This window comes from Micropterus dolomieu, linkage group LG19 (genome assembly GCF_021292245.1).
Source record: "Micropterus dolomieu isolate WLL.071019.BEF.003 ecotype Adirondacks linkage group LG19, ASM2129224v1, whole genome shotgun sequence".
NCBI lineage: Eukaryota > Metazoa > Chordata > Actinopteri > Centrarchiformes > Centrarchidae > Micropterus > Micropterus dolomieu.
This window is the reverse complement of record NC_060168.1, coordinates 23722390-23749741: the sequence shown is the minus strand read 5'-3', so window position 1 is coordinate 23749741 and position 27352 is coordinate 23722390. Positions and strand designations below refer to the sequence as shown.

The window sequence follows — 27352 nt, the reverse complement described above, 5'->3', positions numbered from 1 at the left end:
ACACACACACACACACACACACACACACACACACACACACACACACACACACACACACACACACACACACACACACACACACACACACACACACACACACTGACCCCTCTGGTATCCAGCCACTAATTAATCTGGTTTACCATGTGGACAGTCATTAGAAGGCAATGCTAGAAGAAAATTCCTCTTTTCCCACATAATGAAACTATTTTATTACTGTGGCTGGTACAATTAGCCTAAAATCAGAGGGTGAGGAGAAAAAAATTAGGTAGATTTGGGGGAAATGAGACAAAAACAAGAATTGTTTAGTATTTTAAGTATTTGTTGATTTGTTTTTAAGAGCTAAATTAACAGCAGGAGGTATAGTGTCTGTGTAAACATGTAATATATTACGATGAATCAGTGTTTCCTACAGGATTTTAAAAGACTATGGTGGGTGGGCGTCGGACCCTCTCAGGGGGTCCGGGGGCAAGGCACCCTGAAGAAAATTTTGTACATTTTAAAGTTAAATGCATTTATTTGGTGCAAAATTAAGAGCCTATCTATGAAGAACTTTGCACTCTTGTAAACAATGTTGTGCTCTACTAAACTATTTGATCATAAATCAATTTAACGTTTTTCCAGTAACCCTAAATCAAAGAATAGAAAATAGAATAAGTAATTTCCCTAACAATTCAGTGTTGTTGTTTTTTTTATTACTTTTAATGGACACGTGTAATATGCTTTATACTTTTTATACTTCTGTGAATATAATCCAATTAATCTTAATTCCATATAGACACCTTATTTTGAAACGTGTGCACTCCAAATTTAGGTGCAGCTAGCATATTATTACTGTCTTCTCTCAAATCAGTGACAGAAACATATATATATGTTTCTGTCACTCATCTGTCACACACTGAAGTATGGAGTTTAGGAGGTATGTATGATTAGATTAAATGAAAGTTCCCTGGCTATAAAAAGAACTTTCCTGCAACAGAGTGAGATAATGGAACAGGGTTTGTGTGACTAATAAATTCACTGAAAATATTTGATTCATGCATTGACTTGGTTCCTGCAGGGATAAAATCACTATGTCTCTTGCTGGCATGTCTAAAAATGCAAACGTTAAATTATTGATGCATTTTACATCTTCATCATGCATATTGTAAAAGTGGCTTCTCTCCCAAAGTTCTGTTAAGTTTTCAAGTTTCTTTGACTAGTACGTTCAGGGCAGCTTGAATGAGGCCAAAATTATAGTTTGTTTTATGTAAATTCTTCCCCAAAATATCTAAATTATTATTATTTATAACTGTTTCAGTCTCCATGGTTTGAGACTGAGCAAATGTGTTTTGTTACTGTTCCTGCATTTTATGTAATCCCATTTTTTCAGATGTAGTGATGTTCTTTTCTGTAGAAAAAAAACTTTTTGAGAATTGCTAATATACCCTTATTTTCTTATAATTAAATGCCTAGTCTTCATGTACTCGCATGGTAACTATAATGTAAGTGACATGATAATCCTGACGTTTTAGGACAGGTCCTACCTACTGGGGCTGAACAATTTTGTGAAATAATCTAATTGCGATTTTTTTAAAACCAATATTGAGATTGCGATTTAATATTCAATTTATTTTTAAGATCTTTACGTTCTGTTTTATTCAAAACGGACAAGCAGTAAATCAGTGTATAGTATGACCAACACAATATTAGATAGATTAAACATACACCGTTCTTTCTTGTGGGTCAGGCCTCTGTTATGATGAAATTAGGTGATGCATGAATTATTATTATGAGCAATCCTGAAGAAGAAGTATCAAATTTTAATAATATGAGAAAGATAATTTGACAGTCAAGTCATGGCATTAAATAATATGATATAATATAATCAGGTCGACCTTCCTACAGGCGACAAGAAAAACTAAGTTCACCATAGTGTATTATACTGTAAGCGCTCAATACAAAACCCACAGTTCAACCACAAATTAATGTGTCCTTATCTCAGTTCAAATCTCCAGGGAGTACATCTTTCTAAATCCCAGTAAGCAAACAAAAAATACTCAGTTTGAGGTTCAATTCAAAAGTTGGCCAACGAAAATAAAACCAAGTGACGCCTCTTGTGTTTAATAGACAAGCTTAGTAATTGTCCGATAACACCGGAGTCCCCCTCCCCCGCAGCCTCCGATGTTGGTAAGCAGGACACTGGTTGTAACCACACTGTAACTCGGGACAGACTGGGCCTCTTTCTTACTTGTGCGTTTAGTGTGAAACGCCGTTTCACAGATATTTCCTGAGCTGACTGGTGGCTGTGTGTGTGAAGCAGGCACCGATCGCCACAATAGGCTTACCTTACAACACGTGTCTTTCTGTTGTGCATTTTTCCTGTCCGTCAAAGGGGCGGCCGACAATTTCACCCACCACCACGGGTGCTACATTCATTCCCTGTGTGATACTAAAGTTTCTGTAGTGCCAGCGTCTGTCAAGCTTAAGGCCATTGTACGACAACAAGTAAAAGTACAGCGTAACGTGCGAAGTTGATGCTTGGTCTGCAAAGTGCTTTACTCTTGGGTGTCATGTGACCAGAGTATAATCGCAGCCTTTGCGATTAGAAAATCTCGTTTTATCACATCGCAATAATATCGCAAATGCAATTAATCATTCAGCCCTACTACCTACTAAATCTACCTAGTTTGTCCATTTTTTTCTTTGTGAAAAAAAAATTATAACTGCTTTCTCTTTAAATCTTTATTTATGTAATTAATCAGTGTTTGGATTGCTGTGCTGTTGATGCCATTGATCAGAACAAATTTTTATTTTAGGATTTTTCAATAATCCTTTTTTTTTATTTCTGACATCAGTGGCAAATAAAATGGACATTAAATTTGATAGGAATACAACGGACCATTTGTGCAGCCAGGAGGAGCTTGTTGTTGAAAGTTGTGGCTCTTTTTTTAAAACCATTTTTTTATGATTGGAAATGCTGATAAATAAAATGTTTTCTTTTGAAGTTCAGTAGTAATGGAAAGAGGACTCCAGCTGTTTCTTCAGTGTGTCTTCTCATCAGTGTTGTATATAAAATATTGTATCAGTGTGTTAACTGCTTTATTAATATATACAAATATACTTTCCTCTTTTTCTTACCATCTGTGCATTTTTACTTGTAGATGTAGAACTCATGTTTCCATGTATGCTGTTTTATAGGCAGTGCACAGCAGTAACCAGTTTATTTTCACAGGTTGAGGTGGGCGATATTATTAGAGTAAATGGCAGTGATTTCGTTCCTGCGGATGCTGCCATTTTATCGTCCAGGTATAGGAGTCCACCCTGCTGTCAGGCTGTGGGGAAATTCTCCCTTTTTTCCTCTTTTTGAACTTTGTCAGCTTTCCCTAAAGAAGTGATGGTTAGATAATGCATAGAGTCATTGTTAAAGTGGCTTAAAGTCCTGTGTTTTAAAATCAGAAATAAAAAATTTGTTTAGTAATACATACCTTTATACCCAACTTTTATGAGTCCAATCATGAGTAAATAATACTTATCATGCTTGACAACCATCATTTCTCTAGGTGGGACAGTGGTAATGTGAGTTTGGATTAGAATTGATCAATCATGTCAGCATAAACCTATCTTCCTCATTCACCTTTTCAAAAAACCATTTGGACCTGGTAGCGATGGGGCTTACATCAATGCTGTATCCCTCTTTTAAGATTTTTTTATGTTAAAATTGATCACAAATTATATTTAGATTTCTCTAAAAATAAAGACAATTGTCACGATCTCATCGTAACTTCCCACATCACTACTTTGCTCTTAATATAATTTTTTATATTTAAAGCTTAATATGGCTGAGCAACTTCATAAATTTTATCCAATCATGTTTTTCTAAATGGTTTTGTGAAAAGGAGAACAGATGACCAACCATGCCGTCTGATCACACAGGACTGATCATATTGTGCTTTTCTCATCTCCCAAAAACTGAAACAGTTGTCTCTCTCCCCTTATGTGTTTGCTGTTCGTCTGTCTGTCTGTCTGTCTGTTATTTTCTATCCTCTCCATCCCACTTTTTTTTTTCTCATCCTCTCTTCTCCTCCTGCCCCCTGTATGAACAACTGCCACACCTTCTCTCTCTCTCTCGCCCCCTGCTGGTGCGTGGTTGGTAATGTCAGTTGGCGGTTGGGGAAGTAGTCAGAGCTGCAAATGGGGATCACCTCCCGGCTGACCTCGTCATACTCTCGTCCAGGTCAGGAAACCAGCATCTTAACCAACAAAACAGCGGTGGGAGAGATAGGGGCTGTGTGTATTTACTGGGACATTTTAGCTCTTCTCTGACTCTTGACACAAGTGAGAAATATTTTATTTTCCACACATGAGGGCTTGCGATTATTCTGGCAAAAACCAGTTATTGGAGTGCCACAGTCAATGAACACCATGTTCCTTTCCTTTTTTCTGCTTTTCCTGTCCATTGTGGTTTGGCAGCCAAAATACTGTATGTTTATACAGTCATTTTATTATGTTGTATTTTGTTTTACAACATAACATGTGCAGTAGACCCTTTTCAGTGTTTGGCTGAAACGTCTACCGACGCTCAGAGTGACATCTAGTAATACACCACAGGAGCACATGCTCCTTCTCTATTTGGGTGTGAAAATATTTTCCATATTCTTGCCCTTGCATGGCTTGTCTGGCACCTTGAATGCAACAATTTCATTTGATGTGACAATTTGCATGCAGTCACATTCTAAGATGTAAAGTTGAAAAGCATCTTGGGATTATAGTCTTGCTAACTTTCTACAACACGTTACTGCCAAGCAGTACCCAAGTGTAGTTAAATAATTAACAAACAGTATTAAAGCAATATTTTGCCGGCACTGTGTTTAAGAATTCACTTCCTGGTCATCACAGCAGACTTCTGCTCATCTCCATGAAACAAGACTCTTACTTGAAGTCTAATATCAGCCGATTCTAAACCTCTCATTAATTGCGGTTGGGCTTCAGTGTCCAGATCTCTTTTTGATTTCCCCCTCCAACCTGTGTGTGTTAGGAAAAATCTCCTGTATGAAAAAATCAGTCTATTCAAAGAGTATCTAACTAGCGGCTCACCTAAGCACCGGCATGCTTTAATTCTCTGTCCCTGTGCCCAGAGTCTGTCAGACACCCATTTGTCTGCTCTGTTTGTTGTGCTCTGCATGCCTCCTTGCTCATATCACCCTACTCTCGTGTTTTCTCTCGTCCCTTTGCAGTGTATTTTAGCTTTTCTGAAACAGTTAAATTTTGCGGTAGCAGCAAACAAAGATGTTGTGTCTGTGTATTTGCTGTTCAAAGTAGTTTTATGTTTTTGAGTGGTCTTTAGGCTGGCAAACAGCATCTTTGTTTGCAGTGATCTAGTCTTATATAATTGTTCTTTTATAACATTATAATCATATAAAATAATGAACAGCTGAGGTTAGATATACTGTAATATTTTATTGTATATTAGTTTAATGTTATCATATTATGAGACCACGTTAAGTGTTTATATCCTCTCCCTCTACAACAGCGAACCACAAGCAATGTGTTACATTGAAACATCTAACTTGGATGGAGAAACAAACCTTAAAATCAGACAGGTGATTGTCTTTTTTTTATTATTCTGTCTTTATACAAATTACTGTCCATGCAGTGAAAACCAAGAGGAATGTTCTGCAAGTTTGCAACACAAACTGATAAAAAAATAAAAACACTGTGTTAATGCTGCTGTAACTACATCAACAGGGTCTCCAAATGACTGCAGACATAAAGGACATCGACAACCTGATGCGTCTCTCTGGGCGGATGGAGTGCGAGAGCCCAAACCGCCATCTGTATGAGTTTGTTGGGAACATCCGCCTGGATGGGCACAGGTGGGCTAAGTTGCAGTGCTCTGTGCCTGGCTCTCTGCCTCTCTAACCAACTCAGTAGCCCACTATCCAGGAGCAAAGCCAGTATCAGTGCATTATAAGGTTTTAAGGATTATTTAAACTTTCTGCTAAATATATGAAAGCAGCTGCTACAGTGATATTAATATTATTTTTTTGGAGGCTTTGCCATTGTTAGGAAAATGCATTATATGCTGTATGCCTGCTTTTATGATATGATGGCTTGATTCCAGGCATTTGGGACAATAAAGCTCTCCTGAGTAAGGATTGTTACAATGAACTATATGTGGCTTTTAGTTGGGTTTATAGTTTAATGGGCAGTATTTTCATATTGATAGAAATCTTTTCACAAGTAAAGACTGTTGTCCATTTTTCTTTTTAACCAGTATGGAACTTAAGATGCCAAATCCTAAAGGCAGTGATACATGTCATGTTAAACACCATTGTTACAACTTGTTTAAGTCCAAAACTGTCATTTCTACTGATTAAATTACATGTACATATATATTCTGATTTATAATTAAGTTCAACTTTGTAATTTGCAATTTATTAGAAATAGATGACAATTTTACTACTGGCTGTGTTTAGAAATATTATTTACGTGAACAAGCCTTTCACAGCATTTATTTATTTATTTAATTTAACTGTTATTTAACCAGGTAAGCCGAGTGAGAACGAATTCTCATTTGCAACGGCGACCTGTCAAGATAGGCAAAGTTGTGCAGTATGACATGTAGTGACACTGGTGCTATAGGAAAGAGCACTCCTTAGAATAGATGTCAGAATCAAGTCTGTTCACTTTGATCAATACAAATTTCATATCTGAGCGAATGACATTCGAGCGTATATGTGCAATAATGCATGACAAAATTCACATTACCTAGTTTGTGTTGTAGTGAATGTGTAGTAAAACACTTGTCACTATAGATTACTTAATGTTGTAAAATTGGTTATTGGTGGTATTGGCACATTTATCAATAAGGCATCAGAAAGGTTTATGTTAACACTCATTGATTTAGGGTGATATTGGAAGGCTTGCTTTGATGTTAGGATTTTTTTTTTCTTTAGTGTCAAAAATAAGATAATGGATAATGTGTCATCCATTACTGCCAACCAAAGACTGTAAACAAAAGATACAAGATGTCTTGTAAGAGGCTTTGTTAGGTTATTATTCTGTAGGGAAAGTATGAAAAATGTACTCATCACAGTGACGTGTCTTACTACAGTACAGTACCACTGAGTCCAGACCAGATCCTCCTGAGAGGAGCCCAGCTGAGGAACACTCAGTGGGTGCATGGTGTGGTGGTCTACACTGGGCATGACACAAAGCTCATGCAGGTAAAGCATATTTGCATAGTATGTGGAGGGTATTATTTGCTATTAAAAAAATAAAAATAGCTCAGTCTCATGAACTGTTTCATACTTAAAGTGCTATTTTTTACATTTTTATCTTCATACATTTCATGCTCCTAAGCAACTTGTTACAAGGTTTAGTTACCCTGAGCATGTTTTATCTTGTGTTTTCAGAGCACAAAAAGACAACATAACCAGTGGCCATACATTGTCTTTTTTTTTTTTTTACCACAACTGTCTTGTCATATGTTACCCAGAATTCCACTCGGCCTCCTCTGAAGCTGTCCAATGTGGAGCGTATCACCAACTTTCAGATCCTTGTGCTGTTTGGCTGCCTGCTGGCCATCTCTCTGGTCTGCTCCATTGGCCAAACCATCTGGAAGTACCAGTACGGCAATGATGCCTGGTACATGGATCTCAACTGTAAGAGTCCCAACAGCCTACGCTGCACCTCTTATTCCACATATTTTGTCTCACTTGTCCATATCAGCTTATTTCTTTGTCATTTTATGTTCGTAAATGCTGGTATGTGTTGTGTTGTTTTATGTTGCCTCAGTTAAACTATGTTTCGCATTACAAGTGAAATATGTGGCAATGTGGGAATAAGTGAATTCCCTGTTAACTGAGAAAAGACAGCTGTGACATGCATAGACGTGTTGTGAATGAAAAAGAAATGGTTGAATATCACTGCGCTGCTGTACTTTTTTGTTCCTTTCTAATGTTCTGTTTGATTTTGTTGTTTTCTTTGTTGTCGTTTTTTTAACAGCTCCAGGTAACAACCATTTAAAAGCCTTGGCCATCCGTGAATGACCCTCCCTTACTAACCCCTTACTGAAGCTCTGCCTTTGCTAAGCAAATGAAGCCCCCTACCCTCGTCCCGTATATGGTTGCCCTACTTTGTATGGGCCCATGCCATGGACAAGCACATACCAGGGATCCAACAATAGGTTTTCCCCTCCAGCTCTCTTATACCTTCGTCTAGTTATTTTCAGTGCCTGATGCAAACAGTGTCTCACGTTTCCTCCCATATTTTTTTTTTGTGCCACGTTAACCACTTTGCATTTTCCAAGCTTCAGACCTTCTTCCCCCCCCCACAACTCTTTATGAAAAATGAATAGCAGCATTTATTTTGACTGCATGGGAGATGATGATGTGTTCAGGAAGCTTTTCGTAGCAGGAGGGTGTTTATTGCTCGGACACAACATGTTTTGCAACCCAAGGGGCACGAGCTGACATTTTCTAAATGCCTCTGACGCTTTCTTTTCTTGTTTGGATTTTTCAAAGGACAGACAGAGAGGGGAGGGGGAGAGATGAAAACCTGTTTAGTTTTTACATGTATTCTCAAGCTATTACAGAAAATGGCGCTATTTTAAGCTATTACCATATTACACACATAAACACAACACAAAGTTTCTGTGGCAGTTGGTCTGTTGTGATGAAGCTCTGAACCTGGTATGCAAAGTGATTACTGTGACACTCTGGCCATTACTTTGTACCCTGATAGGCCTGTGTAGGAGAGGTTGTGCCCTGGTCAATTTAAGCTTGCACTACGACTTACACTGTCCCTTTTTATCAGATGTTGCATTGGCTTTGATTCGTTTTCTAAAAGTTTAAAATTTTGTGCTCAGTGGCATTTAAACCCACATTTAAAAGACCCTATATCACACTGGCGAGGGGAGTGTAAGTCATAAAGCAGGCGTCCATCTTGAGACTGACTGTACTTCCATAAGGAGTTGTTGAGACTCTGTCCAGTGCATATTATCCAACCTGTGACAAAAAAGAGAGGTGTGGAGATTGTCTAATCTTAGACATCCAATTTTACTTGCATCACTGTATTTCCGTAAATTATTGTAATTTCACTCACCAACGTTTGTAAGTTAAACAAGTTAGACAGGAACGGAAGAGTCGATGTTAGCCCACCACACATCGCACATGCTCATGTTTGATGTCACAGAAGCCTGCGATTATGCATGACCGGTGAGTAATTAATTTGACTTTGACCCGTTGCAGAGTGCTGACGCAGATCATCGCCGGCATTAAGCCTATAGATTCTGACAACTTAACTTTATGCATACTGAGAGCAAAAATGAAATGTTTGTTATGCACTCATGCCACCTCCTGCAGTTCACTCAGTTTTTGTAGGTAGTTGTGCATTTATCACCATATCATTGAATTTGTGCTGACTTTCTCTGTTGGTAAACTGCTGATGGCTTAACTGACAGCATGGTGGAGCTTTCTCTTTCCCACTTTCAGCATAATGTCGAGGAGGTGCGTTTTTTTCACACACCAAACGAAAGAAAATTTTACTTGGAATAATGAAACTCTCCTGCGACAACTATTATTTGAAATATTTCATTTGCTTGATTAAACATGGTTATTTTATATTCATATTGCCACACATTACATTACAGTGACGTATACGTAAGAGATCAGGTGTACTTTTGCACTTGTGTGACTTGTGCATGTCCTGGTTTGCTATGGTTTTATAAAAAAATTTTTTTGACTCTACTGATACAACACTGGATCACTGTCTCACCTGATAGTGGAAATCTTGCATAACATCACATAACATGCTGGCTACTATAAATGAGTGAAATGAGGTGATGTAGTGATCATGATTAACACCCAATCTTTTTGGCTGGCAAATCCACCCCCTCTTTTCCACTCCTTGTTGGTTGAGAATGTGCTATGGACTGAATTCTCCCTCCTTTGTCTTGAGAGCATCCGATACGTTTGTCTTCCTCCCCACTTCTGAAAAAGTTTTCCCTCCTTTATGTGTTGTTGTACCAGTAGCAGTAGCTTCCATTCTGCCACTTTCTTTGTACCATCCAGTTTTTTGTTTTGCAATTGTTCTGTCATGGGGAAGGGCTGTCCCTCTCAACCGCAATGCTAAGATCAAGGCTTGGGTTGAGGAAGGTAACATTTTCACCTCTTGCAAGCTGTGGAAAGGTAAATTACATCCCTCCTGTTTTCATGTTTGGTGTCAGTGGGGTTACATGTTGATCATTGCCAATTGTTTGGGGCTTTGGGGGCGGCATCATTTTACATAGTGCTTTGTGGAATTCATTGCCTGGATCATGCTGGATGCCAAGGCTGCTGCTGTGACACTAATGACATTTGAGAAACTTCAGTCCCTGTTTGCTACTTTAAATCTTTGGGACGTTAAATTGGACTATTAATCGGTTGAGTCTTAAGAGGATGAGGTTGGGTGGAAGAAATGGTTAATTCCTGCTAATGCACAACGTTAGTCCAAAACGTTCTCTGTATTGGGATAAAGTTGATCATTGGCTGGAAATAGCTTTGGGCATTTTCATTTAACTGACTGATATTCATGAAACGGCACTGATGAGACTCCTGTGTATCACTTCCCTTTGTCCATAATTCGTCCTCTGTTAGATGGCGGAGCAGCTAACTTTGGCCTCAACTTCCTCACCTTTATCATCCTGTTCAACAACCTGATCCCAATCAGTCTCCTGGTCACACTGGAGGTGATCAAGTTCATCCAAGCCTTTTTCATCAACTGGGTGAGTTGAAGCTTCCGTCCATAATGTATCTGAACTAAACTCTAAATTTGAGATAGACTATTTCCTTGTGAAATAACCTTTAAATATATGTGTATTTTACCTCTTTGTTTACATGCGTTAACAAAAGCAAATATTCCTGCATTTATATATTTGTTATATTATTGCAGGGTGCAATCACAAAAAAATTCAGTGAAGAAAATGTTTAAATACAGATAATTAACACATAAACAAAGCAGGTGATGACTGCTTCAACTTGTGCACTGTACTACAGTTTACGCTGCTATAATCAATGTTTTTATGTTAAGACTTGAATCGAATGACTACATATTTGTGACGGGAGTTGTTCATAATGATGAACGCACAGAGAATTATTACCCTTCTCTGCAGTTCCCTTCAGCTCTACAGAGCATTTTAAGGTTTTCTCATTGTTTTACAGATCGCAACTTAACTGGTTTGATTTAGTCTCATCGCTTTTATCAACATTACTTGCCACACGCAGTAGGTAGCTGTGTTTTGTCAGCAAAAAAAGTTCTAAAAACCCACTGCGCGCTACTTGCCTAGCATCAAATGTAAGACAGATAAAGTTAGGAGCTTATGAACACAGTGAAACATTTAGCCGCTAAAGAGCTAGATAGTTCCGTCAGATAGAGACCAAAACAGAGCGCTAAAAGGACAGGGAATATCGAAGTTAAATTTGTCAGGTCGACACAACCTGGGTATCAATACTGGTCTATCGAAATGAAATGTTAAATGGTACAAATAACATGAATAGCATCATGCAGAGATTATTTATATAATAATTTAATATAAGAAAAACTCAAAACACATCTGAAACCTTACAACATTACAACATTTGGGTGAGCACCTAGAATACTGCGCATCATATACATCATATAACAACTAGGTCAACCCCATCAAGTATCTCAGTGGAGAAATTGTACTGTTTCTTTTGCCCGAAGTTATTCTGAGCCCATTTGTTCATTAAATTTTAAATGAAAATCTTAGCAAGGAATTTTTAGCAACATTTAGGGCATTTCTCAGTTGGCTTCTCTTCCCGCAGCCCCAGTTGGTTCAGTATTGAGAAAAAAAAAAGAATGAGGGGACTGAGAAGAACCTGAGTGAAATAAAGTGGGGTTTTTGTGTTTTCCATTTTTGGTGTAAAGTTTAGTTTGATGAAAACTTGTATTGTTACCAAAACATGTTTCTTTGTGAAGTTACACTTAAAGCTCTTTGTGTGTCTTGTTTTAGGACACTGATATGCTCTATGAGCCCACAAACACACCTGCCATGGCTCGCACCTCCAATCTGAATGAAGAATTAGGCCAGGTAAACAGTTCAAATATTTATTATGCCAACGCTTAATTGAAAGATCTATCTCTCCTTTAGAATAAAATGTGTACCCATGAAGTAAGTGTTATTCATGTCTTTGTCTATGTAGGTGAAATACATTTTCTCTGACAAGACGGGAACCCTGACCTGCAACGTGATGCAGTTCAAGAAGTGCACCGTCGCTGGTGTGGCCTATGGGTACGTTATGTTTTCCGCCCCCTTTTTTATTTTCCCTGATCCCCCCCTTTGCATCCTCTACCCCCCCCATCGCCATCATTAAATGCAGAGTGTGCATCATAGTACATCTGGCGTTTCTCTCTTCTCCCTCGCCTTCTCATTAGCAGCTGCATCAGTGCTCCTCTCAACATAAACTATAAATAAAAGCAAAGGCACTTTACCGTCTCCTTCGCAGGCTTTTGTCCATCGTTTGTCATCTTGGAGGTGTTTCAGTATATTCTCAGCAATGTCCAGAGCTTCAAAATGTCTTCCCACAAGTTAGAAATAAGAATACTGGTGAATCACTGTAAAGATAGCGATGTGGCAAAAATTTCCTTTTTTCCTCAGCTCCACTGACAAAAAAGCATATTTTATTACATTTTAACATTTCATTTAATCAGCTCTTAGTGAAGTTTTCCCCTGGATCTACTAATTTCATTTTAGTGCATAGATAATTAGCCTCAGTGCAAAACAAGTGGGAGAGCAGAGTATCTTTACAGAAGCAAAGCAAGTGCAGGCGTGACAGTACATGATTCATCCCATTAGGATTCAATTAAAAGCATGATTGATGAAGTGCAGGCTGAAGGACAAAAGAGAGGAGTCTCTGGAGTTCTGTGTACCAAAGCTCTCATTATGCTACGATTGCTAACACAGTGAAGACACATATGACTTCTCATGGTTTATCCCCAGGTCAAGAATATTATGTCACTTTAAGTAGTGACAATGTACATGTTGATGATTTGATACGTCCACGATCACGATCTTTTTTTTTTTTTACACAAATGCAGCTGATTAAAGGCAGGGGCATCTTTTTTGGTATTTAGATTTTTTGGACTACAGAATGTCTTTTCCTTTTTTTTTGTCTTTTTTTAACGGTTATTTAATTGGGTCAAGCCTGCTGGTCATCAGGGACAGACACTCCTGCAAAGATTGAAAATTAGGCAGCAGTCTCTCTCCTTCATCCCAAGCAGAGATGTTTTCTTTTGATTCTCTGAAACGAGGACTCCCACTTATGCAACTGATAAATATGGATGAGTATTTCATAGCAGGAGAGAAAAAAGACAGGTTCTAATGAGGCAAGGCTTTTTTGATGATGCTATCGTTAGGACCTCTTTTCTTCTGGCTTCCCAAAATAAGAGTTGGGAGCGATAGATTCAAAAACATCTGTGCAATCACAAACATACAGTGCATTTCATTGTTCTGTATTTATAATGCACCAGACAATAACAATATTAACTGTAACAGTAATGTCATCCACTGTAGTGCTATTACTATGTAATCCATTTGCTTTAACTTCACTTCCTCTTCCTCCATATAATCAAATTATTTTCTTGAAACACATTTGGACACAGTCGCTGCTCAAACACTTAACATGATTTTATTTATGTTGAGTGTCGTTTATCTCACTATTCCTCAAAATAAGTCCGGAAATTTTCACTAATGTGTGCCAGTATGGAAATTGATTGTGTTTTTGAACTGTAGTCTTTCCAGATCTGAAACACTAATACTGAGTGTTGAGTGTTCAGTTTTCATTGAGTTCATGACATGTTACATATTAATAACAATCAGTATTTTAGACACCAAAATGACTGAAACAGTGCTCTTCTAAATAAAGAATCTGTACACATATTTATCATACTAGCTAACAGTTGTTAATGCTACCACAGCAATGCTATTTCTTTAAAAGTACTCAATTAGGTCTAGGCTTTTACAGTATATAAGCAGCTTATATGACAATTAATGATATAAACTCATAATGAACTTATTATTGTATCAACTCAACAGTGAAACAGCTTAGCGAGCTTGATCCTGTTTGTTATAAACAGTGTGAGTTTGATGGCTTCCTCCCATCCTTATAATAGATGTCTGACTTCACTGCATCCAGTCTGTCTGCTTGCCTAAGGTTAATTGTGAAATATGGATAAAAGTAGCTGAGGCAGATATTGTTTAATTAAACTTGAAATTCTCTGTCAGTAACATGTCTCTACTTCTGGAATTAACATACTTGAATGGTTTTTAAACTCTTATTTATTAAGGACAGACTTCAAAGCATCTGACTCTATGTCAGGAAGTATTAGTATATTCTTGTGCAAAAAATAAAGAGATCATTTGAGTAAAAACAATGATAAAACACTTACTCTGTGGTGTGACTGACAAAGCCCCCCTGACACTGCTGCCTGCGTGTGTTCCTCCCCACAAAAAAGTGCTGCTGTAATAAAGCCAACCCCAAGGGTGTAGACATTAATTAATTCCACTGGACTGGAGTCCAAATCTCAAGGAGCGATACTGTTTAGGTTAGAAAGCCTCCCAGAATCCTCCTGAGTGTTATTAGTTTGGAGCAGAGTGACAGCATATTTTTTAGATTAACTAAAGTGACAAAACTCAGAAAAAATACGCTTATTATATTAGTTTATCATTGGAAAGTGTAACCCAGTAGAAATGTACATTGGATACAATTGTCACATACTGTATGTTTAATACTGTACTGTGTGTTGTTAATGCACATAACCACGGTGTTGCTTCACCGAAGGTATAAGAGTGAACAGGCTCACAGCAGGAATCAAACTGAGTTCGAATCAAATGGAGAGCCATGGAGAGTAATATTCAGTGGAGCGCATCGTCTGGTCGGCTCCACTCCTTACAGTTAACAAAACCCTGCACTGCAGTTAGTCTGCCAGAGCAGAGATGTCAAAATAATTTGGTGCGTTGTTTTAGAGCAGTGTGCTCTCTGACCACATTTAGTTTCAAATATTGTTGTTTTCATTGCTACATTCATTGGTGGCCATGAAAATATACACAGAATACTCACATACACATTGCAGCTGTTGTTAAAGATAAAATTATTCCCAACATTCAAATACTCTCCACCACTTTACTTCTGGCTTTCTTGGTTTAGGTGTTTTTTTACATATAAAAAATGCTTAGCAGGCCTGCTATAGTCACTGCTGTCAACCTAACCCCAACACCTTAGCTACAGTCCTTCCTGGCATCTGACCCGTCATACTCTAACTCATAAACAAACCCATATTTTATCTAATCCTGGTGCCTATACATTCATAGAACATGTTAACAGTAGACTTTGTCAACAAGATCATTTTTTCCCCAACAGTCACGTCCCTGAGGCTGAGGAGGGTAGTTTTGCAGAGGACGACTGGTAAGATGACTGGTGTGAAATGGTGGTCATTTTTTCCCGCTCTTCGCTTGTGTGATGTAAAAGTGCTGCCTTGCCTTGTGGAAATTGTGACTTTCAACACGATACCTCAATGTACTGTATGTTTTGTTGTTTTTTTCATTGTGCATTCAGTACACTTGGGACGTGTTGTATGTGACCGTGGCTCTTGATTTATCGTGTATATCTGTTGATGCGAAAGAACAGTCTTAAATGAATGTTGTAGTATTGCTGACAGTATTGTATTAGAATTATTATTGAATTCTAAGTAGTTACGTGTTGTGGCTTCCTAACAATCACATTTGCAGGTTTACCTTCCAGGATTTACTGTTTGTTTTGTTGAGGGTGAAGCTGTGCAGCACATTCTCCATTTCCTCAGTTAACATCAAACTAACTTTGGAGATGGTAGCTGCACTCCCACTTACTCTGTCTCTCTCTCACACCTACACGCACACACACACAACACACACACAACACACACACAGTCCTACTCTTAGATCCATCTGCTACAGTGTCGAGATCTGCAGTAACAGCATGGGTGTGTCTCATCCATTTTGCATGGGAGATTGGGGCCTGTTTGTTAATGTCTATTATGCCAGAATGTTGAATCTTGCTACTTTAAAGGAAGTTGCCAGCTTTCATGAAAGCATGTCTCTTTTTGGCTTTTTTTTCTCACTGAAACAACTGAGTTAGAGGCTTCATTTATACACCCATAGCTTAGAGATGAAGGAACAAGTGAAACATCAGTGTATGTTTTGTTGCTGAATGATAGTTCTATTTTGGTTCTTTGTTTTATATCTATCAGCCTTAATCCTATGGTTCTCTTTTAAATGGAGGTTAATTTAAATCAAATCATATCTCAGTCCTTGATCAAACACTGTAAAAGCTTACTGCCAACTTGACACAGGTCAGTTATAAATGCATAATTTCTTCTCCTAACTATCAAGAACAGGACAACATGGTGAGTCACAGGTTTGATTTGGAAGCAATCCCCGGCTATTGACTTTGAACAGCCATCACCCTTGTTCCCATAGTGACAGGACCTCAGTGTGCTGGCAGATAATCAATAAACTGGCTGTCCTCCACACTCAGCCCCATGCCTCATCACCACATTTCATCAAGACAATCGACGTGGCGAACTATGCTACTGCTGCTGTAGAGAAAGGCTTAGGGCTTCCTTCCCTGTACAGGGGTTAGAAATAGTAACAATGATCTCTTCAAAAACTAGATTAGATCCAGATAAATATGTAGTATTGATGTTGTTTTTTTAGTTGAAACATCTGCCCTCCTTGGTATGTGTTTACAGTATAAATTTGAAGCATGTAGAAGTGCAGACTTGGTTTTACGATTTCTCACTGACATATTTTAATAAAGCCTGAAAGTGGTTAATTTCCCCAACCTCCAGTACATTCACGTAGGTGTAACACAATATCAACTCCAGCCCTCCTGTTTAAGTGCTTTTCTTTGCTTTTCGTATGTTTCTTTCTTCCCAAACCTGTATATGTGGGGCAGTAGATAGGTGTATTACTGGCCAGATGGCTATTTGTGATCTGAACAATGTATCCTGTGGGGTTAGAAAAACTGGCAGCCTCAATAACATTTCTATCAAGCCCCAGTGCCATGGACAAAGCTGTTGTCTACCCGATCTATAGGACTCTATTTATCACAGAATCGTGAATCGATCTCTGCTGGACAGCCAGCGAGCGGCTGGTAGCTACATACTGAGCCACTGTTAGGGGGACAAAAACCTTTCTTTATATCAGTAAAAGGCCTTCTCTGCAATCCAAAACCAGTTCCAGTTCAGCATGAATTCCTGTTGTTGTTTCTATTCTTTTCTTTTGTTATAGTTCTAATGGACTGCAAGATATTGAATTATTTTGCATCTTGCCAGTAACAAAAAGCATTTCTGGGTCAAGTCTGAGAGACTAATTGTATTACCAGTAATTTATTAGGGCTTAGCTTTGATTGGTGTTTGAGTAATACGTTTTTTCTTAGCTGCAATAAATTCAGCCTGCCTGCTGTGTCCCTGTAAGCAGTTCTTCTTTCGTTGTTTCATTTTAAAAAAGTCGCAATGCCATTTATTATTTACGGAAATGAATGAAGTGAAAATGATATATGAAGTGGAAAATGAATAAATGACTGAGTGTGGATTGTTTGTGCATTGTGAAAGGATAATGTCCCATTTCAGGACATTTGCTTTCTCAAAGGATAATCAGCTTCTGGCAGCATGGACAGAATCCCAGACAGTCCCACTGTACATCACATTACTAAAGCCCAGGGGACCTGCATTTGCATTCTGCCTGCATTGCGGTTGATACATTTTTTAACAAATGTCAATACTGTTGGCACACAGCACTGGCTGTGGCAATACATGTTTGAGTGGTGACAGTTTCAAGAAACGCGTTATTGTATCTGTTAGATGCTAGTAGAAAGATACTTTTATATAAACTTATCATGTTGTTGTCATATGCATTGTTGTTGTGAGAATATGCTGTGATCAGGATGGAGATTAATTATTTGTTCTTTATTAGTCTTGTGACGACATGTTCTAGTTGGCTGAATGGCTGTCAGTCATATAAAGTAGTGCTATTAAGTATTCCAGTGTGTTCTGTTGTTTTGACTTCTCCGTCTCTTCTTTCCAGCCACAGCACACACTCATCAGACGAGGCCGGATTTAATGACCCGAGCTTACTGGAAAACCTCCAAAGTAATCACGTAAGTAATGTCTGGGTTCCTTGCCACCCACCAGCAGTGACGGCTGCTGTTCAGGGCAAATCTAAGAAGGGTTTTGAATCCAATTGTGTGTGCTGGTAAGGTTGTGGATGTCTTCTTGCCAGTTTAAGTGGGCCTTAATGATGTGGTGGACTGGTGTTGGTTTGTATGTTGTGTCTTAAAAATTGTGGTCTTTTTATCTGGATCAAGACATCATGTTTTGACAATCAAATTGACTTAATTCTCTTTAATATCAATTTGATTAATATGCTGCCAAAGGGTATATTACTGTTTCTTGACAGGACATTGTAAACACAGGCAGGCAAACTACCTAATTAGCTGCTGCTGACAGGATGAAGACATGCTTCTTTGCTTATCCCCTGTGGGGGAGCTGTACTGCTGTACAGTGATTACATTAGTGTGAACATATGAACATGAAGACTGCCCAAAAATGACATAAAAAATTCAAATATTTGGCAATTTTGCCTTTGTTTTAAAGTTTGGACTCGGGCATGCATTTGGGGTCTGTCGCAGGATTCTAGAGAGAGCAATAAGGGCCACCTGTGGTAATGAAATGGGTGAAAACTGTGATTGATTGGCTGTTTGAGTCACCAAGCTGCAGAACAGCATGGGGGAGGCAGAATGTCACATCTAATTACATACAGTAGCACCGCCTAGGGAAAGTAGTAATCCCACTGTGGTGTTTGCTTTGTTATGACAGCAGAATCTCTCCACACATTGAGTTTGTCTAGGATCTGCTTTAGTTTCATATTGATAGCCCTGCGCCCAGTGCTAATTATAGTGCACAACCAACTGCTGTTAAGAAACCACAGTCTCTGATGCTTCTGCTTATGATTAATCTATTGCGTTGTAGTTGTACTAATGATCTGTTGATGGTGCTTGTCTTAATATTGTTGCACTTTTACTTCCTAGTATCTTGTTTTCAAGTTAAGTCACCTATTCTGTGGCAAGACTCCTGTCATGAAGCTGTCATGTATTTTGAAAGTTGAAATATTTAGACATTTGGGGAAATATATAATATATTTGCTTTCTTGCCGAGAGTGACGTGATAAGCTCAATACTGCTGTCATATTTGTACGGTAAGTATAAAGGTAGCGCCAGCTCCCCCTTAGCTTAGTGCAAAGACTGAAAACAGGAGGAAACACCTAGCCTGGCTCTGTCCAAGGGTAACAAAATATACCTTCTAGCACATTTAAAGCTCATTAATTAACATGTAATGTCTTGTTTGTTTAATTTGTACAAAACTAAAAAGTAAAAGCAATATGTTGTAGTTTATGTTGGGTAATTATTGGACTATTACTACAAAAGCGAACAAGTTCCAAATATAATAAATCTACGAGAGAAACATTAAGTTTATGACATTATGTCCGACCTTCAAGGTATTCGATCAAACACTATTGTTTAAACCATTAATGCTTCCCTATCACTTGTAGGACACATAGATGATGCAAGGATACATTTTATTTATAACCTTGTGTTCTAACAGTTCAAACACTTTGTCCTTTTGGCCATCAGGATACTTCTTACTTAAATATTACTAATCCTTATCATTAACAACACTTTTGCATCACTGCAGGCTATTTGTAGTCTAGGAGTAGTGGTGATACAGTGTTTGAGGGGGATGGCAGACTAGAGGAGAGGGGAACTAACAGTGCTGGCAAAAATAAACATCCCCTCTGGTGCTTTTCATGTTCTCTTGAGTCACTGGACATGTTCTCCTTTGTGGGTGTTTGTTTGCTCGCTTGCTCGGCCGGGCTCTCGGCTTCATTTTCTCTTCACCCTTCAACTTTTTCCACGCTGGCCATGTCTGAATTGATGAGTGTCCGTCACTGCTGCTGTGACACACACTACCCAGGAGACAGTGGGGGTGATAGCTGACAGCACAGTATTAGCTGTCATGTCTAATTGTGGCATGCACTCTCTGCCTAGGTTACTACCACCCATGATTGCAAACACACACACGTTGGTACTTCTATCCTTATAAGGACCCTTATTGACATAACATATTCCTTTGCCCATAACCCTAACCTTTCTTGTTTTCTTGTTGAGTTTTAGATGAGACGATCAATACCACTCTTATATCTATCTGTACATAAAATATGAAGCTGGAGCCAGGGGAAAATCAGCTTAGCTTGGCATAAAGAGAGCAGGGGAAACTGCTAAACTGGCTTTGTTCAAGTACATCTGCTTACAACACCTCTAAAACTCAATAATTAACACATAATATCTTGTTTGTTTAACTTAACTTGGCTCAGTGCAGTGACTTTCTGGAGTCTTATTTTTACAGTTAGGTTGCAGGCAAACACCAGAAACTCACAAAACAAAACTATATGCCTAACCCCATCCTTAACTGTAAATTTAAACAAACTTAAAGCTAATCCTTAAGTTTAAACCCTTTAGGAGATGAGAGCTGGCCAAAATGTCTACACTTTCAAAAAGTGTCCTCACTCTAAAAGTCAACTGGCTTCTCACAAAGATAGAAATAAGAGTGCACACACGCACACACGCACACGCACACACACACACACACACACACACACACTGGCATGTCCTTTAGAGGATACCTGTCAACCCAGACCAGATTAGCATGCTGCTTTGAGGCAGAGGGGACTCTTGCAGCCACCTGGACTGTAATAGACTCTGTGTACTTTCATTTACAAGAGGCCCTTTGATTTGCCCTCCCACCTTCATTCATGTGTGGCTTTTGTTTGCTTTTGGAGATCTCTTATCAGAGTTGCCATGGCCAACAGAAAGAGAAGAGCAGATATTTTTAAAGAATAAGCTGTCAATAGTGCATAGCTTATATCTGCTGTAGATTATCTGTGTTACCATAGGTCTTCAGTTTTGACAGTTGTATTTGTTATTGGTTGCTCATAATGTTTATTGTGATTCTTAATGTAGTAATGTTTATTCGTTCTGCTATTTATCTCATTTATAACAACCATTAGCAGCCTGATTACTGTGTGCTGTATGATTCAGACCCGTCGTAGCCCTGAAGGTAGCCAGTATCTCTGCCTCACTGACTAGAAGCTGGTGGTTCTGCAGCCTCAGAGAGGAGCCTTAGCAGATGCCTGTCCGAGTCTACCCCATGGCTAGTTAGTCATATGTTTCCCCTCATTAAAGTAAAATGCCCTCAGTATATAGATTAGGCCTTTTTTCATTAACTGAAGAAAGTTTATATTACATACACATGTATGAGTAAATGTCTGTCAGCATCTGGCCAGTCTGGTGGGATCCCATTGGCTTGTTCCCAGCAGCCATTAGTCTGGAGCCACATGTGTTTCAGAAACTGATAAACCTGAAGGTAGCTTCAACCAACAATATGTAGAGTTAATGGCTATTTACACAGATCTCTATTTACACAGATTTATTCTATCATAAATGACGTTTTAAGTCAGTAATTTTAAATTTTGGGTAAGTGATTGGTGTGGAAAAATGTATTAATGCATTGTTTGAAAAATAAAGTTAAAATGAAAAGTTGTTTTCATGTGTTCCTAGGCTTTATCAGTTTTATTTAAACATTTTCAAAACAGTTAATAATCATAATTAATAATCAATCAATAATCAATATTGTCTCAGTCTGTGTTGCTGTTCCCCCTCTTTTCTGTTGATATAAACTATTGATTTGTGATGCACAAATAGTAGTTGAAAGGTTCTAAAATGTTGTCAGTGGGTTTGCAAACCATACCGAACTTAGAGAGCCTCTACAGCATGATGGACAACACTAATGATGACTTGGCTTGTGTAATGGTCAGAGACCAGACATGTTCGCTTTAGATTTCAAGCATTTGTGCTTTGGTTCTCTGCAACAAAATGGAGATAGTAGTTTATAAAGCAAGTCAGTATTAAGCATCAGGCTTTCCAAACAATTCTTAATGTTTTATTTGCATTGTGCTTGCTGTACAAGATAGGTTGAACTGAACAAGCCTGATGTAACAAACCTCAGGCATCTGGTGCCATAAAAAGGTTTAAACAAATGCTACGTGTTATGGTCATTCAGGTTGATCAGAGTCAAACAGTGCACTCTCGTCATTGCTCTGTCTTTCTAATGTATCATCAAGGTCTTTCTAGTGGTTTTGTTTCTGTTTTGTTTGTGACATGGTTTATTAAAGAACATTAAAAGTCAAAGTGCCCTTTCTACTTCCTGTAGCCTACAGCTGCTATCATCCTGGAGTTCATGACCATGATGGCCATCTGTCACACTGCAGTCCCTGAGCGCACGGATGGAAAAATCATCTACCAGGCTGCATCTCCAGGTAGATCACACCTTCTGGATACACAGTTTGCTGCCCTGGCATTATCCCACTGTATGATTTATAAGCATGCATTATCAAAATTCTTTTTGATCTTAAGGTGTTTATTATCAAGGCTACAAAGCTTACTGTTTTACCAATGAAGTAGAGATAAATAAATGATTTTATATATAATACCCAAGTTTGTAACAGATAGATAGAACAGCAATCAAGTTCAGAGACACAATGACTCTATGTGAACTTAGTATTTAGAAAGTAATAAAGCCTTTTAAGTGTGCAGACGCACACACACAAAACTGCAGAAAATGTTACTTTCGTTACCTATAGATGGTGCAGTGGTACATTTATCTGCAATTCCAAACTGCTGCAGCTCGCAGAGATACTGGCTGGACCTGGTTCCAGGTGCTAGCAATGCTGTGTCCTTGATTTTTGTTGAGATATTTAATTTCCATCTAGTGACCTCTGTGTGTAAGCAAATGGAACACATCACTGCAGCCTCCGGTCTTTCATGAAAATTTATGCTTTTATTTTAACCATTAGAACAGGAAAGAGCCAGGAATCATATTATAAAATAAAATATCCTGTTTTCAGAGTGTATGGCGTATGTCACTTGTGATTCTGTGAGCCTCAGTTTGATCCCTCAGTCTATCACATTCACAGCAGTGAGGAGACACCTGCCAACCAAGAAAACATGCCCTTAAACGCAATTCTTTTTAACTTGACAAACTCAATGCCAGTAGAAGAGGTGAAATTAAACACTCTAAAAAGACTAAACATTTGTTGCATTTGTATTTTACAAGCATGGCTGCAGCTTAAGGCATTAGCACATTGGCTTCACCAGTGGTTGCCCCTAGCAGCACTATGTAAATTTCCTGAAAATAAAGGACCATCCTAATGAACTCTGAAAATGTCACCAAGCTGGAGGGCACAAATCTGTGGTCCAAATGTAAACAAAGAAGTAGCTCTCGTGGGATGAATTAAAAACACATTTCCTGATGATTTTGAATACACAAGTAACGTTAGTAAGCGTATATGTAAAACTGTCCTAAATTCAGGTTGATATATAAATAATAAATGCTTTTCAATTTCTCTTTGTGATGAAAAATGTGTATATATATAGTAACTGTACAAAGAAAAGCTGCTTTTTATCTTACATTTTGCTTTAGATAAGAGAGATTACCTTTTTTGCATGATTGATTAGAACAATCATAGTGTTATGACGATTTAGGGTTTGAAACAGAGCGGGGATTGGCTGTAAAGAGAAGGGTAGTTAAGTGAACTGTAAAAAAAGAGCAGAGAGATTTTTTTCTTACCTTGCAGCATCCTCGTGCAAGCTACAGCATCGGCTACTTGGTCCACAGCTTTAAGTCATTGCTCTCATTGTGACGATGTGTCAAGATAGAGTAGTTTTAAGTAACTAATGTGAACACAGTCCTCATAAATGTCAGGTTAAAATTCCAGGTTATGTTGAGACAGCACTGTGTCTGCAAACAGTCTGGGCGCTTGTACTTTTTGTTTGTTTAACTGTAACATTTTGGGTTTCTGTTTGCTTTCAAGATGAAGGAGCTCTGGTGAGAGCAGCACGAAACCTTGGCTTTGTGTTTTCTGGTAGAACCCCAGACAGCGTCATTGTGGAAATGGTAAGTTGGATAACACAAGTTAAATGAAAGTCATGCAAGCTGTTGTTCTGATAAGTGTATCCACTAAATCTTTAATATGAGTATTATGATGATTTAGTATGACCTCTAGCAAGACAAAAAGACAAACTATAAGGCTGTGTCACACTGATAAATGTTTGATACCAACGACAAGGGTATCGGCAAAATTCAAGTAAGTAAATGTAATATACTTAAAGATTATATACAGATTTTGTTTTTCTATACCAGTTTTCCATTTGTGCGCTAAATAGACAGGAGCATCTACAGCTTGTTTCAGACAGAGGCTGAAATGAGGGCCTGCATGAAGGGCCAGTATAAGTATATTGAACTTTGAATCATGCAAAGCTACCATACAGTAGACACAGAACTACAATATAGTGCTGGAAATGCAGTATAATAGGTCACCATTAAACAATTTTTCTGTCATTAATGAAGGAAACAAATTTCTTCATTCGTCCATATGCTTTGGAATATCTCACTATTTCCCATGCAGCTGCAGACATAAAAGACTGTGTGCTGAGGAGTATGTACAATAACTATGAAGCTTTAGCCAGCAGTTTATTAGCTTAGCTTAGCATAAAAACTGGAAATGGGTAAATGGGATAGTCTGTCCGACTGCTGGGTCCATCTACATATTTATCATATATCCTGTATGGAGTGGTATCAATCTTCTCATTTAACTCTTGGCAAGAAAGCCCGTATTTACCACAAGTGTTGAACTAGCCACTACCACACTGCACATCCCAGTTATTACAATATGTAGAATATCTCTAGGCAGTAACTTAAGTAATTAATTCACTATTTTTATTTTTTATTCCAAAACACCCCTTGAGCTAAAACTAATGCATAATGACAGAGACATCCGCCTCTTGTATTCACATGGGCACAGTAATGGAAAATGATGAACATCACATTTGCTGTGATTGTGTGTCCTCTCCAAAGCTCAGGTCACCATCCTGTTTTTCACTTAATTTGCTAACCTGATGATTGCTACTGCTGAGGCAGAAAGGCCAGAACCATTACAATTTTTTCCCCCTCTGCTTAGAACATCTTGTCTCCAAGACATATGTCGAATTTCTTAACCTTTATTAGGTCTTCTAAAGCTCTCAGCATCTTTTTAATCACTCTGTCTTGTACCTGGCGGTCTCTACAATTAGGGAAGTTAATTAAATTTTACCTTGTTATTCTCCCTTCATCAGCTCGGTGCAGGCAACTGATAAACACATTTAAAGTGCAATTAAGGCTGATTTGAGTAGAGTGGCAGGGTTGGCTTGTGCTACTTAAGATAAGTTGTCTCAGAAGAAGACTGAAGTTGAGATGTGTCCATTTTGGAGTATGTTAATTTGCCTGTCTCTTTGGATTTAGCTCGGAACAGAGGAGAAGTATGAACTACTTCACGTGCTGGAGTTTACAAGGTAAACTACTTTGATCATGTGCATGACTGCTGTATCCTGTAATTTGTTGTCCATACATGCCATAGGTATACAAACATTATTGAATTTGCTGTATGAACCAAAAAAAAGTTGTATGAAATCAGAGTTCATCATCTTCCTTTTGTCCTTATGATTTGTACTAATTAATTGTGTGACTTAGGTGTGATATCTTGCTACCCACCTCTTTCTAATTTCAGCAGGCTGGCTCAAACATATGCTGGCTCAAACATCACTTGATAATTTGCTTTAGTGGCTGTAACACCTTGTAATGTGATGTCTCTCACTTGCATTCGCTCCTCATCCCACCTTCGTCTCTCTCTCGTTCTCTTGCCTTTTTCTCTCACAGCACAAGGAAGAGGATGTCAGTCATCATGCGCACCCCATCTGGGAAGATCCGCCTCTACTGCAAAGGAGCTGTGAGTGTCTGTCTCTCTCCATGGCAACGTATGACAGCCCATCACCATCATCATCAAACACACACAAGTGTCGAGCGCTCTCCTCCCCTTATTGCCTCTTGCTCTTGTCAGGAAATCTTTTCAATGAGCACCAGCATTTTAAAGCAAGATTGCCTCATTTTACACATGAGTATCTTTTGCAAAATATAGGTGTACAAACATTTTGTGTCACAGGAAGGCGCTCAGCTACTAGTGACTACAAGACTAGCCCCATTCCACAGTTGCACAAGTATCTGGATCTCTAATTTTAATGATTGGGTAACATGTTGCTCTATGTTCTGCTAAGAACATTTAATAAAATTAAGTAGTTGGAAGGGATGCCATGTGAATAGTGAGCCATGTCATGTTAGTAACAGTTTTACACAAATGCATATCATTCAGTATATATATATTTATTAAAGTCTTAAGTAAGCTATAAAGACAAGTATACCAAACAAATGCATAATTTTCCTAATTTTTCAGTTAGCAGGTTTATTCCTACTACTTGACATGTTTTACTTTTGCTTGACATGTGACATTTGACGCTTGATTATATCAACAAGGGCATTTGCTAAATGCACGGGAAGTAATTATCATGTTTAGTACGTATGTTTTATTTTTATTTTGATCCTAAACTCTGAAATGATTTGGTTGTTTTATGTTATTAAAACACATTACTCACAGAATAAGTTATCCATTATAGGATACACGTACATTATTATCAATTCACCTTCAACTGCAATTGTGTGTAGCCGCAGAAAGGGCTGGATCCAACCTGAGAGCACCTATTTGCCCTATAGCCCATATCCAGGAGGTTCCTTTCTTTCCTCTCTGGGTGTCCGTAACCAATGAGTGTTTGTTTCACTTCAGGACACCGTGATCTATGACCGTCTGGCAGACAGCTCTAGGTACAAAGAGATCACGTTGAAGCACCTGGAACAGTTTGCCACTGAGGGTGAGTGAACAAACATCGCCCCCTTTCTGCCAAAAGTAAAACCTCTTTGAGGATGCTTCTGATGTAGGTGCTTTCCTCATTTTTTTCTGGCCATTATAACCAACTGATCATCAGCTGCAGCAGAAAGAGTAGTTTTCTTTTCCATACAACTTAAATAATAAATCCTCATATGTCATTATTTGACAAAACAGTAAATCCTAATATGAGGATTTTGAAGCCATATTAACATAAGGCAGTGGAGGTGAAAAAAACTGCACCAGAGACTCTCCTTTTTGTGTTCATACTGCCCCCTTGTGAGACACCAACAAAATTATGTCATTGGGAATATTTAATGTAGGCTAAATATAGCATTCAGGACAGACTGTGAAGATCTTCAGTCGCTGTAATTTGGAGAGCCTTTAATAAGATATAACTTTCTTTATATTTCT

At 38.4% G+C, this 27352-nt stretch overlaps 1 protein-coding gene across 8 annotated transcripts in view; it reads left to right on the top strand.

Annotated features, from left to right (window-relative positions):
* Nucleotides 1–27352, top strand: part of atp8a1 (ATPase phospholipid transporting 8A1) — a 175790-nt gene that overhangs the window by 96241 nt on the left and 52197 nt on the right. Inside the window, exons 1-17 of one of the 8 annotated variants that reach the window (XM_046030152.1) lie at nucleotides 3237–3285; nucleotides 4140–4213; nucleotides 5510–5579; nucleotides 5725–5852; nucleotides 7094–7205; nucleotides 7478–7643; nucleotides 7987–7992; nucleotides 10617–10744; nucleotides 11993–12070; nucleotides 12183–12271; nucleotides 15399–15443; nucleotides 18101–18173; nucleotides 22342–22447; nucleotides 24002–24084; nucleotides 25468–25517; nucleotides 25882–25951; nucleotides 26840–26924. In XM_046030152.1, coding sequence (XP_045886108.1) covers nucleotides 5523–5579; nucleotides 5725–5852; nucleotides 7094–7205; nucleotides 7478–7643; nucleotides 7987–7992; nucleotides 10617–10744; nucleotides 11993–12070; nucleotides 12183–12271; nucleotides 15399–15443; nucleotides 18101–18173; nucleotides 22342–22447; nucleotides 24002–24084; nucleotides 25468–25517; nucleotides 25882–25951; nucleotides 26840–26924 — 1276 coding nt within the window. In that variant the 5' untranslated portion in view covers nucleotides 3237–3285; nucleotides 4140–4213; nucleotides 5510–5522. Of the gene's footprint in view, nucleotides 1–3211; nucleotides 3286–4139; nucleotides 4214–5509; nucleotides 5580–5724; nucleotides 5853–7093; nucleotides 7206–7477; nucleotides 7644–7986; nucleotides 7993–10616; nucleotides 10745–11992; nucleotides 12071–12182; nucleotides 12272–15398; nucleotides 15444–18100; nucleotides 18174–22341; nucleotides 22448–24001; nucleotides 24085–25467; nucleotides 25518–25881; nucleotides 25952–26839; nucleotides 26925–27352 lie in introns of those variants that run through there. The other 7 variants (XM_046030146.1, XM_046030145.1, XM_046030148.1 and 4 more) reach the window with 7 other exon arrangements.